This window comes from Diuraphis noxia, unplaced genomic scaffold, assembly GCF_037042655.1.
Source record: "Diuraphis noxia isolate RWA-SAM2 unplaced genomic scaffold, SU_Dnox_SAM2 contig0004, whole genome shotgun sequence".
Lineage (NCBI taxonomy): Eukaryota > Metazoa > Arthropoda > Insecta > Hemiptera > Aphididae > Diuraphis > Diuraphis noxia.
Genome location: NW_028301714.1, coordinates 22,747,851 through 22,760,982, shown reverse-complemented (window position 1 = coordinate 22,760,982; position 13,132 = coordinate 22,747,851). Strand labels below are relative to the sequence as shown.

Genomic DNA, 13,132 nt, shown 5'->3' with positions numbered 1-13,132 from the left:
GATGGAGCTTCAGCTACGACCGTAAGACCTCCATGGGCCATCATACACGCCATACCCAGCTCAGCCACGGAAACGGCATCGCCTGAATGTCCTTCCGGGACCTGACCATCTTCAAATGCTACCTCCACCCCAGTTAGATCTAAGACTTCATCACCTCTCTGAGTGATCTAGACGACGCAATCTGAGCCAGAGGTAACACCTCCATCATACCGGCTGGGGATTTCAACGCATGGAACGTCGAATGGGGCTCCAGAGTCAGCAATCCTAAGGGCCGGGCACTCTCTGAAATCGTCTCCAGCCCAGGGCTTATTCTTGCAAACTTTGGGTACCAACACCAATGTTCAGACATGGAGCAGCTACCTGCATCATAGATATCACATTTTACAGGTTCGCAGCCCAGGGGTTGGAGGGTGCCGAGGTTGTGAGGACCGGAAGCGAACAATAATAATACGCGTTACGCGTGCCCTGCACCTATTTTCTTTTCAAGCCAATCATGGTATGCAAAATATTATATAATAATAGCATACTAATTACATAGAAACAACCTGTATACAAAAATAAAACAATGATTACAACGGTAATTGTGTGTGTATGTGTAACCAGCTGTTCCTCCGTGACCATTGATACTTAAAATTTATTTTGTTGCGGCGTTAATAGAGACAGAATCGCTGAGCGACCATAACTATGTCCTCTTCAACGTAGTCAATCACGCCCAGGTCCCGGCAACACCAGAACCTCACCCCGGCACCAACTGCAGCTGGACCGTGATAAAGCTCAACGGAGACGCCCCGAGTCTCTGGGAAAGCTCTCACATCGGCTGATCCACTGGAAGAAAGACTTTCTACTTGGCGCCTGCGATGCCTGCATGCAGAGAACGAGACCCAGTCACGCAGGCAGACGTCCAGTGTACTGGTGGAACGAAGCTATTGCCGAGCTACGTAGGTCGTCACAGGTCCTTCGTAGACAGTACCAATCATGTCTCAGGCGGGACGGCCACCCGGGCATACAGGAGGCTAGATTTTTCTATTCCGCAGCCACGAGGAATCTCAGGATAGCAATACGCGAAGTCTCTTGGCAAATCCTGGGCTAATCTCTGCTCTCAGGTGGACACAGATCCCTGGGGAAGACCATACAGACTTGTCATGAAAAATGTTGGCATCTGAAACCCAGCAGCGGACTCCAGCTAGGGGCAGAGAAGCCCTAATAGCAGACTCCCTGTTCCCTGCGGCCCCCGTCACCGACTGGAACTTGGCACCCTCGACTGCTGTAAATGACATGTTCCTGCAGGAATTCGACCAGGAGCGCAATGTACTGGAGTTCCAGAGGGCTGTGCGGTCGTGCCCGAGTTCACCATTGACTAACTACGAGTTGCCACTTGTAGGCTCTCTCTGGGGAAGACTCTTCGACCTTCGGGTGTCCGAATACTACAATAATTTAAAATTTTTTGTAGGCAGGCGTAAATACATATACGCGCTATACATTAACACGTTGTAAACACGACGTACCTACTGTATTTAACTACGATTAGTACTTAGTAGCACAGTATTATAACTTATAATTTATGGGTACTGTAGGGGTCCTTCACTAACGCTTATATATTTTGAGCTCGACGACGTTGGATAACGAGCAAGTTTTTCAAAGGAGAAAGTTACAGAGTTTATAAATGAGACGTTAAAAATTATTATTAAATGTTTATTAAGTTACAATAAAATTATATAAATTTGAGGACAGAACGAAATGTATCTGCCCGAGAAGTTAGTAATCTTATTTTAGCTAATTAATATTTCTATTAGGTACCTACCTAACCTACTGGTACCTACTAAAAATCTGAATGCTGATCACTGATGTCACAGCTGAATTCGCTCATCTACTCAGATTTTATATACTGAGTGCACATGTTATTTTTATACATTTTAATACTGAATGTAATAATAAATTGATAGTTATTGTGTATAAAAAAAAATGTATTTTATAGATGGAATTTGGTTTGTTATATACAATACTCGTAGACAAATATAAGTGCCATTCCTGATGATAATTGGCAAATATCAAGTGTTGAAAATTGTCAAATGCTCGATTTTTATTCAAGGAGTTTTTTAATTGATTTTACAAACATATTATTTAAATTTGAACTATAGTTTTAACGCCAAAATCTTTGGTGGGTAAATAATATGTCCAGATTTTACAGGTTTAACATTTTATCAAAATTATAAAAAGGGTAAGTGGATATCACTCTGCTGTATAGTAGATTACATGCAAGTTACTGTAATGGATGGTATTACATTTTATTTCGATGTTATAAAGTCATTGTATATGAAAAACGATTCTAAACAAGGACTGATTGTCAGTCTAGGATATTTTATATTAAATTAATTATATTATTTATATTGTTATTACATATTATATAAAAATGTTTATATATAATTAATTAAAATATTATTTTGTATTGTTTTTGGTTAAATTAATAGTAGCCTCATCATTTTATATAATATAAATCTTTGATTCATACTGAAAAATTCAGTGTTTTAATAATGTTTGGTAACAAGACATTAAGATTTGGTTGATAATAAAAAAATTGTATAACTAATAAGAACATAGGCGTGCACAAATGGGATGCCCAGTGATTATGATTTTTCATGCGGCAAAGCACCCTACGTACACTTCAATTACATTACCCATATATTTGTCATCAAAATACTTAAATTATCAAACTCAATTCAAGATATTTTAAAAGTAAACTTGAAAAAAATGTATTAACTCACTATGTGCACTCTATAGTTTAATATTTTGTACATAAACAGGACTATTATAGCCTATTATAACAGTAATGAAAAAAATAAAATAAATTTAGGCATTGTATTTATAAAATAATTGACTAGAAGATTAATGACAATATGTGGACACCGCCCTTTACAGTCTGTGCAGGCCTATAAATGAGTAAGTATCCAGAAATAACACATATCTTTTAAGATTATTTTGGTATATACCTATAAATAATATATGGTAGTAATTAAAAATAAAAATAACATTATATTCTGGATGTACAATAAACATTTTAATAAATATTTTATAATATACATAGGTGATTTGATGAAATAATATAACATTATCAAGCACAAACTGCTTTTGTAACATATCTTATTTTTAAATTACAAATTGGACATTTACCTGATCTACTCCATATATGTTTGGCACACGTGTAACAACAATACACATGTGCCGTTTTGCCGTGATTAAAAATGCCATTTTTTGGTTTTAAAAAACAAATATTACAAGAGTTTGTAGTATTTTCAAATGTATTAGATGTACTATCTTGAGATAAACATAGACCAGATATTCCAAGTGAATTTAAGGACTCCTGGGAATTTGAAGTAGAAGACGATTCTTGACAATCTTTAGGCAAATAATTTTCTTCTGTGCGGTTGGCCATGTTGTAAAAACGTTTGATACTCTTTGGTTTTGAATTTGACGAATTCTCAAATAATTGCATCCGATACTAAAGAAATAATAAAAATTTACAATTTAATAACATATTTTGTTTGAATTTAAAATATTAGTTTAATTTTGTCTACCATTTTTAGACCTCACATACTACTCGTAATATTAATTAGGTACATTTTAATAACCCCAGAAAAAATCGTTTAATTCATTATTGATTTAATAAACCAATTCCATCTTCAAAAGACTAAGGTGAAATCATTGACTGTTGTCTCACCTGGGAATTTTGTATAAGATAAAAAACTAGTTTCAAATGCAAGTTTTTGCTTAATCAAAACATTTATATCCAAAAAATACTAAATTTAGCTGTGGTATACTAATGAGGGATAGGGATTGGGATAAATCTTCCTCCAAGAACAAAAAACAAAAAACAAAAAATCAGTTTTGAAATGATTAGAATGAAAAATAAAAAATACACACATCGTAAAAATTTCAACATGAGTATTAAATTTAGAATTTATCAACTATGCTGGAATTAAAAAAAAATATTAATTTGTTGTCTGAGGTTAAATAAAAGACTGTTATTGACATAAAAACTATTTCTTTATAGATATTTAACATTATTTATCATTATTAGTAAAGCAATTGTCTTTGTGTTGTGGCCAATGGGTATGTTTGTATTTAAATCTATTTTAGTAGTGGTATACTGGCGCCATCAAAATATTATTTTAGTTTATGTTTTGATTACTTATTTCTCTTTCTTTAAATATTTTTCTAAAAACTTATTTTTTAAACAGTGAAGAACTTAGCTTTGCTATCCATAAATCATTATTACCCAATATCAGCAGACAAGTTGCAACGGTTGTAAATTCTTTTGTAACAGAGTAATATTCAATACTTATAAGTTGAGGACTTTTTTGTATTACAAGACAACACCTTTTTTTTGTTTTAACTTATGTATAGTTAAGCATGCAAAAAACGATGATGAAGTCAGAATTTGGCTGTTGGACTTAGTTTTTAACTTATAGTTAATTAAACTTTTAAAATCAATATCATCGCTCAACTTGCTATGTAAAATCAACTTGGATAAGACTTGGATTTTATAACTTCAAAGCCATAAGCCATAAGTCCAACTGTCAAATTTCAAATTCATCATCGTTTTCAGCATATCAAACTATACTTTAGCCCACAATAGTCCAACTGTAAATAGCGCACTAATATTGACGCGTGCAAAGTCAGCTGGCCAAAATTTTTCCCATCGTGAATATGGTTTGGTATATAGGATGGAGACTGATGCGTAGTGACAGATAGGTTTTTGCGGTCGATTTACAGTCAGACTCTCATGGGCCAAAGTACACATGCGCTTAAATAAAAAAAAATGGGTGATCAGTAAAACAGAAATATACCATATTAAGTTAATAAGTATTATTACAATATATATGATAGTGAAAACTCTGAAGATTTTAAATGATGTTTTAATAGAACTTATTGCTTTGGGTCAAGTACTCTGATTAGCAAATGTATATAATTTAATCCCTTTCCATAAGAAAATTGAATGGACACCACTGAAATTTAAGATCAAATCACTTTTATAAATTAAAGATTAAGCTGATGTGTATTTAATCTATGCCAAAATAACAAAAAATCCAAACTTTTTAAATTGAAATCCTATGCACTATCACTAATGCCCTACCATTTATTTCCAATCTTACTTTACACACACTAAAAATTTAAATAACAAATGATATCACTGGGTAGCTCTTTTCCTCAAGTTTTTATGTAAATAATCTTGTATCATTTATTTTTGTTGTTTCTAGGGCACATATTATATAATATTTCTTTTTAAAAATAAAATGTTTAATTTACTTTATAACTTACCTTAAAACACTGATTACAGTACTGAAAATTAAGGTTGGAATTTGGTTTTTGACATTGACAGCATTTTCTAAAAATTAGTGACGATTTAAAATTTGTCTCTGAAATGAATATTTGTAAATCTGTATCATCGGGGACATAACCATTCTCAATGTCAAGGAAGATATCGTTTTTTGTAACCTAAAAATTAACAGTAATTAAAATCATAATAATTGTTTCAATAATATAATTTTATACTATAATATAATAAGCATTTTAGTTTCAATTTGAATTTAGCAGATTATCCACGAATACCCCAACATCCTATTCTATGTATAGTCGAGAGTACTCTGTTTATGTGATTATTCTAATCAGAATTAATACTTACTACCTCACATTCTGATGAATCTGATAGACTTGAACTTTTATAGTCACAATCGCTTTGACTAGAACCGTCACAATCACAGTCACTATGGCAACTTGTTACAGATGAAAAATCAAGGAGATCCGCTACCTCAACTAAAAAAAAAGGTTAAGTTAATTAAAACTTATAATCAAAATATATTAAATTAAATTAAAAATTGACGTGGTGCATGAATTGTCTAATTTGATGAACTTTGATGAATCAATACATGTCAACTCTTGTTTGATCCTGAATAGATGATCAAGTTTGATTTTTCTTCATATCAAAACTATGTTTATTGAAATTAATTATAAATTATACATATTTATAATTAGTTGTTAATTTAAAAATTAACGTTCAATAACCACTAAAATAAAATAAAAATAGATTGAACAAAATTTTATTTTTGCATTAATAAACATTCAATAGATAAAATTATTATTATTATTATTTTGATTATTACAATTTTCAGTTAATTATTTAAAGGTGGGTGAATACAAAGTTAAGTTTTTAAGACAAAAGTGTACATTCATTAATTGATCATAAGGATCAATTATGACTGACATAACTAATTTAAAATGTTTTCATTTGTTTTACTTCTATTGTAATAAAACTCATAAAATAATAATAATAATACAAATCACAAATAATTAAAAAATTATCCCCATGTGCAGCCAATAAAATATTCTCATAAATAATGTATATAACACACATACATAAATATATGTATATAAATAAAGTAAATATCAATATGAGTTTAAATATTTTTAGTATTAAATCTTATGTCTATCTTACTTTATTATTAATTATTACCAAAGTATATTATTTAAATTAATAAAGCCCAGATTAAGACTATTGCAGAGGGCTTTAAATAAAAAAAAGCTTAGTAGCTATAAAAATCTGGACAAAGAATGTTGAAGCAGAAGTTTATTGTTCTCTAAAATTTAAATTATTTTATTACTTATTCATTTTTTTTTTTTTTTAATTAATAGCCTTTAAAAATACATATCCTTAGTTTTTGTTTACTTTTAATTTTAATAAAAATATCAACTACATAAAATTGTTTATATTATAAAATATTTTTTCATGTTTTTAATAAGATTTTCATATTTTAGTAACAAAAACACTTTAAACAATCATAAGTGAAATATACTATTTCAACAAATAATTGAGAATTAAACCTGTCTCGTTTATATCAATATAACAAAACAATTCATTAATTCTAACTTTTATATTTCTGTTTTTATTCAACAACTAAATCCCTTTCTCTTAATCCGGACTATAAGTTAGTAACTTTTACTTATTATAAATAAGTAAAAACAGTAACTGTACATAGGCATATGCATAATAATAAGCAAGACACATGAAGCACATGATGACAGAAGTCATGCAGTGATGGAACCCTCCGAAAGTTAAAAACTTAAAATGATTGTGGCATTATTTGTTTAAATCACACAATTGTAACACTCAACGTCAAATATTTAAGTTAAATTTAAAAGTCAACTTAAATATTTTTAAAAAATGATTACTTGTATCTTTGGATTGGGTACTATGAATACTTTCAGATTGATCTGAATCATTTATATTTTGAAATAAATCAGGTGATTGTGATTTTAATTTGTATGTATATAAATATCTTGATTTTTTTTTGTTTACCCATGTGTCATACTCGTCCTCATCTATAAGTAAATTGAAACAAATTATATTATACTTAAACTTAATAACTCTAATATTAACTTATTCCTGGGAAATTACAAACTCATTTTAAATAGTACAATTTACGTACCATTACTATAACTCACATCTTCAGTAGGTCTTTTTAGTGTTTGGGGAGGCATATCTGAAATGAATTTTAATTCAAGAACATTACTTGAGTTTTCTGCAGATCACAAGAAATACACTAGTAGAACGTTATACAATAAAATATAACTTAAAATCTTTTGTGTAGGTACATAAAAATGTGAAGAAATGATTCACTGCCAAATTCTCAAATTGAAAACAATCTTATAATAGGTATTTACAAACTGAACTGATCTCTCAAAGTTTTTAGCTGAATGTAACTAAGATATTATATTCGTCTTAACCAAAAAATTTGCATACCTCAGATATGGTCAGATTTGGTTTCAATAAAACCAAATAAAACACTTTGTCTAGTTACCAAGGACATAATTTTCAGCACTACAAAATTATTAATCATCATACAACTGACAATAATCACTATCTATCCAATAATTACAAGTTGATTTTTCGCTAAATAATAGGTGAAATAATATTATGTCTGTGTCTGTGTTTTGATGACCAATTTAAGATATTAGAAAACTCAATGATTATTCAAATAAAAACTATTTCATCATTTTGATTTTTTTTAGAAATCACACGTCTGCAAATATTAATTTGAATTATTTATAAAAACTGATAAAAATACAAAACATTCTTTTACAAACTATCAAAATGTATTAAATTACCAAAAAATGGTGGGTCTGAGGGAAAAAACAGGTATTGTGCTAACACCTTCTAAACTACATAATATGAGATATCTAGGGCCAGATTGGCCCTGCGAGTTACCGAGTAAAATTTGGCGGGGCCCCAATAATTTTGGGGAATTTAAGTCATCAGGTGACTGGCTGAAAATGTGTTAGAGTTCAACTATAGATATCATTGATATTAAGTTTGAAAGTGATAGATATCCGAAGATATTCGGCCCTGGATATATCAATGTCCATTATAACTAAAATGCGGATTTTTACGCATTAAAAACCAACCATATGCGCTGAAAAATATTGAATATGCATAAATATATTATGCACTAAAACATTGAAATATAATCAAAAGATAAAAAATATTTAATTTTTTAATTTTCTTGAATATTTAATTAAAAGAACATATTATTTAAAATTATGGAACCCTATTTTAAATACTTTTCTTAATTTTTTTCTAAAATAATGTCAATGGTGAAGTCATAATTAATATTTTCCTATCTTGGTATATATATTTTATATCTCTGATACTTTTGTTTTATATAATGATTATTGATTTAAAGTCTAAGATCTTAGAGAAAACTGTTTATACCTACAAGTATGCCTATTAATTTATTTTGATATTAATCAAAACTATAAAAATATAATACTTGTTTCTTAAATGTATGACAATAGTATATATTTCAAAAATGTCTACAAAAAACATTAAAATATACGCTAAAAAAATGAAATACACGATTAAAATTGTAAAATAAGCCTTTCAAATAGAAAAACTAGATACCAAATTATGCAAAATATGCACTAAAACAGTTTCATTTTTTAAATTGTTTTTCTATGAAACAAATTTTACACTCACTAGCATATCATACAACCAATCAGAAAGAAATATGCAAATGAATATTATTAATCCGCACTCTAGTTACAACTATTTGCATCAAACCACCAAATTCAATTATGAGTACTTATCAATATCTAAACTCTTAAAAACTTTTGATCACTTTATATTTTCTTATTTTACATCACTTTCTCACCAGCCTCTTTTTGACCTTCATATTAAAACCACCTTACTGTTAATTGTTTAAATCCTACATTTACAAATAATTTCCTTAAACACTGATGAAGATATTTTCACCTAACAATTATTATAACTTAATTACCTTTAACTAATAATTATAACTTATTTTTAAACATAAATAATTTATTTAGATATAAGTACCTATTTCACTAAAAAAAAAAATATTGAAATATTAAATTTCTAAAACTCATACAATTAAAATTAAAAAATCTACATAAAGGATGAAAAGTAGAATGACTTTAATAGGTACGAAAGGAATTGCAGGTAAAATTAGCATCCGTATAGGAGAAGTTAAAAAAAAGGAAACACTTTTTTTTTAATTCAGTTTAATTGAATTTTAATGGAAGAAAAGAATTGTAAAAATATCCACAAAAAATCTTAGAATAAAAATTCAAAAATGATAACATTAATACTATAATAATATTATTTTAAAATTGAAATCTCATATTTACAGTACCACATTCAATGACGAGGTACACTTGACTCACATACTACATAACAGTCAATCTAGCAACTTATAAATAATAACTATGTAAGTAGGTACCTACTACCTACCAACATAAGTTAAGTCAAGTGTACTTGGCTCAAACCAGTCCAAATATCAAAATTTATGATAAAAATGAAATTGATTAAATGGAAAATTCAGTATTTAATAATAAAAATCAATATGTTGCCATAATAATTTACCAAGACCATAGTTTTGTTAAAGTTAATAGTAAGGACTAGTTAACATTTTTTTTGCATTGATTTTTATTTTTGTGAGCTGTCTTTACCAGAAAAGACAATTGATTATTTGGTGATGGAAGTTACATGAAGCACCACTACTATAGAAAAGAGATTAACTACAGCTGAAAATGATACAATACAGATTACATATATCATTGAGCCCTGATTTAAACAAGAGATTATTTGTTTTTATTCTCATATATAACGTAATAAAACTATTTTCAATAATAAGAATAATGTAAAATATTTTTCAAAATGTGATTAAACAGTTCATATTATACATTCAATAAATTTAGAAAATAAATTAAGATAAAATGTACCTAAATGTCAAAAATAAATATTGAGATAAAGAAATAAATACTTAATGTTCTAATTAGCTCTCGATAAAATAAATATTCTAACATAGGTGCAATATTATTAATCATTGATACTACAACATTGTGTAATAAATTGTTAATACAATAATTACCAAAATTTACAGAAGATAATCTACTTTTACATATTTTAATAGCTATATTATCATGTATACTAGTAGTAGTTATTTCCTTAATAAGTATCAAGCATATTATAATAGTTACTATTAAAAAAGTAAACTAATAATGAACTAATGTTGTATAAATTACATCAACCTAACTAATATATTTATATATGTCAATACATTATTTCAAATATTTTTAGACTCAGCCAATTATACTGTAAACAGGGCATTCATAAATAATTTAGCGTAAAATATTTAATTTAATAATGATTCACACTAGAACCAAATACAATACCTTATAAAAACATTAATATAAATAAACAAATAAGACTTACCTCGGAGAATACTACCTACAAATCAAACAGGAACAAACCAAATCAATTAATCCAGTAGAGTTGAGATGTTAATTGAGGCCATTTTCAACGTTTAGGTAAATGTTTTAAAAAGCTTTACATGAAATAACATGAGACATATTATAACAAATAGTTTGTTTTAGTTTTTACATAATATTTATATTACGACTTGTTACATAACGTGGGGGCAGTGGAATACTGTAAAGCATACATAAAACGATATGAACATAAAAAATATAGAAGATAAACCACTAAAGAACATTGTTGAGAAAATGAGAACTATTTTTTTCTTGTAGGATTAAGGACAACAGCGTGAGTTCATGAATTGTGTCAGTCGTGAACTCGTGACAAGGATAAAGGATAAACATTAAACATGTCTAGGGCCGATATTGCTCAATGGTATTTAGAAAAATACATGACAAAATAAATAGGTATGTCAGCAACTTAGTGATACGCACAAAATGGCGTACGTCGTTCGCCTATTATCAATTATTATTGTATCAGTACCACGGACTAAGATATATCTTAGTCCGTGATCAGTACTAAAGTATCGCGCTATTACGTTATCACGAGTAGTATTTAGTCCAATGAGAAGAGGCGAACGTCAGCAGCCATATTTGCGCGGAAATAGTTGCAAACTAGCATATTGCTGACATACCTATTTAATTTATCATGGAAAAATAGAAAATGAAGATTATTTATTTAATGCTTTTATGCCTCCCACCGACCATTGGTACCACTCTGGGCACGCTGCCACGCTGTGAATTTTACGTTCATATTTTCACATTATCACAATTCACAATTCATAACAATCAACAGAGCGGTGGTGCCAGTCAGTAAAGTTGTGCACCACAGCACAACCCACCACGACGCATACAACGGCATTTTTTTTTCTTAACATTTTCCATGAAAATTTTATAACCGCCGAGGCGATATTGCGATAAGAATTAGCCAATGAGGACGCTATAATAAAACAATATTAAAATATTAAAAAGTATAAAACTTGTAATGGGTATTTTATATGGCGTATGTTTCATATATAGCTACATAACTATTAACTATATAAGTTTGTTTTTAAATACCTCGCCAAGCCAAGACCCCTCGGGCCCCCCTTAACACATTGACCGCCATGAGCTCTTGTATGAGATCTCACCAGTTTACTCCCTGCCGCCAAGGGGATTTTACTTGGTAACAGTTTTGACGATTTAAACAAATATTGATAAAAAAAAAACTAAAAATGATATCTGCAAGCTTGTTACGCCATCTGAAAGTGGCAACACTGTACTTTTCAAATCCGGCAAAAAGTACCAAATATTGAGACTCCGTATCACGGATAATAGATATATCTATTATCCGTGACTCCGTATGAGATATTCAGTACTATTGTTCTGTAATCTGTGCCCTGTGGTACTAGTAAGGCAGTTGTTATTTTCACAATTTCACGTCCGACGTGAAAGTATTTGTTTTCACGCCCTGCTCTTTGATTGGTCGTTATATTGATAAGGAAACCCGCGTAATTTTGAATTATTGATTTTATTTAATTAATTAATAAAATAATTACGTAACCAGGGGGAGGGGTCCATGGGGATCGGACCCCCCGAAATTTTTAAATAGATCACCACAATTCAGAAGATACTTTACCATCTATATCGCCAAGAGTTCCTAAAAGAGGTCGACCATAAGGTAACATTACCTTTCTATATTATTAATATAGGTACATATTTTAACTATTATTAAATGTAGCCATGTAGGTAAAGACAAAACTGTGATTGGTGTACCTAAGAAAAGAAAACTCAAGACAAACTTACTTCCTTTTGAAAAACTTCCAGCAGATATAAGGCAGTATGAAATATTATGTTGGTTTGTACATGACACTATTGCTAAATCTGCTGTACATCAAAATAAAATAATAGATGAAGAAGATGTTGAAACTGTACCTGAAAAGGTTTCAAATGCTGTTTTACTTAAGGCAATAGCAAGCAATGAAAGTGGTTCCACTTTATTTGTGTTAATGTAAACCCTAATTTAAAAAAAAATATGGTTTTGCAAATTTTGCAAAACAAAACAAATTTAATCAAGTTTTATACTATACTACATTTAGACCATGAATTTTAAACTATTTTATTGATTTATTTACTTAATTTAATATTATTATACACTGACGACTGACTTGAATTATTAAAATTAATCTATATTCTGTATGACTGTATTATAATTTAAATTTTAAATATTTCTTATCAATATTACGACCAATCACAGGGCAGGACGTGAAAATAACCACTACGTACTAGTAATTGTTTTGAGATCTCAAATAAAATCTCATGGCGG

The 13,132-nt window shown here is 29.4% G+C and overlaps 1 protein-coding gene across 3 annotated transcripts; it reads right to left on the bottom strand.

The window, feature by feature from the left end:
- Window positions 1-3,010: 3,010 nt before the first annotated feature.
- Window positions 3,011-11,250, bottom strand: LOC107161622 (protein Mdm4-like). 3 transcript variants are annotated; one of them, XM_015508124.2, is made up of 6 exons: window positions 10,787-11,250; window positions 7,482-7,535; window positions 7,225-7,374; window positions 5,684-5,811; window positions 5,317-5,493; window positions 3,011-3,496 (listed from the first exon to the last, which is right to left on the bottom strand). In XM_015508124.2, exons 2-6 carry the CDS (start codon window positions 7,531-7,533, stop codon window positions 3,110-3,112), a joined length of 894 nt encoding a protein of 297 aa, XP_015363610.2. In that variant the 5' UTR covers window positions 7,534-7,535; window positions 10,787-11,250; the 3' UTR covers window positions 3,011-3,109. The 3 variants fall into 3 exon arrangements, with proteins under 3 accessions (XP_015363610.2, XP_015363617.1, XP_015363601.2); XM_015508131.2 differs by having other exon boundaries at window positions 5,681-5,811; window positions 10,787-11,248; XM_015508115.2 differs by lacking the exon at window positions 10,787-11,250 and having other exon boundaries at window positions 5,681-5,811; window positions 7,482-8,741.
- Between the last annotated feature and the right edge of the window lie 1,882 nt (window positions 11,251-13,132).

What these genes read in the sequence shown, in the direction of transcription:
- LOC107161622 (XM_015508131.2), bottom strand. Translation starts at nt 7,533, where the DNA reads ATGCCTCCCCAAACACTAAAAAGACCTACTGAAGATGTGAGTTATAGT. An exon ending in AGATGTGAGTTATAGTAATG is followed by an intron (nt 7,375 to 7,481) that starts GTACGTAAATTG and finishes ATTTACTTATAG; the next exon opens with ATGAGGACGAGTATGACACA. An exon ending in ACTGTAATCAGTGTTTTAAG is followed by an intron (nt 3,497 to 5,316) that starts GTAAGTTATAAA and finishes TTATTTCTTTAG; the next exon opens with TATCGGATGCAATTATTTGA.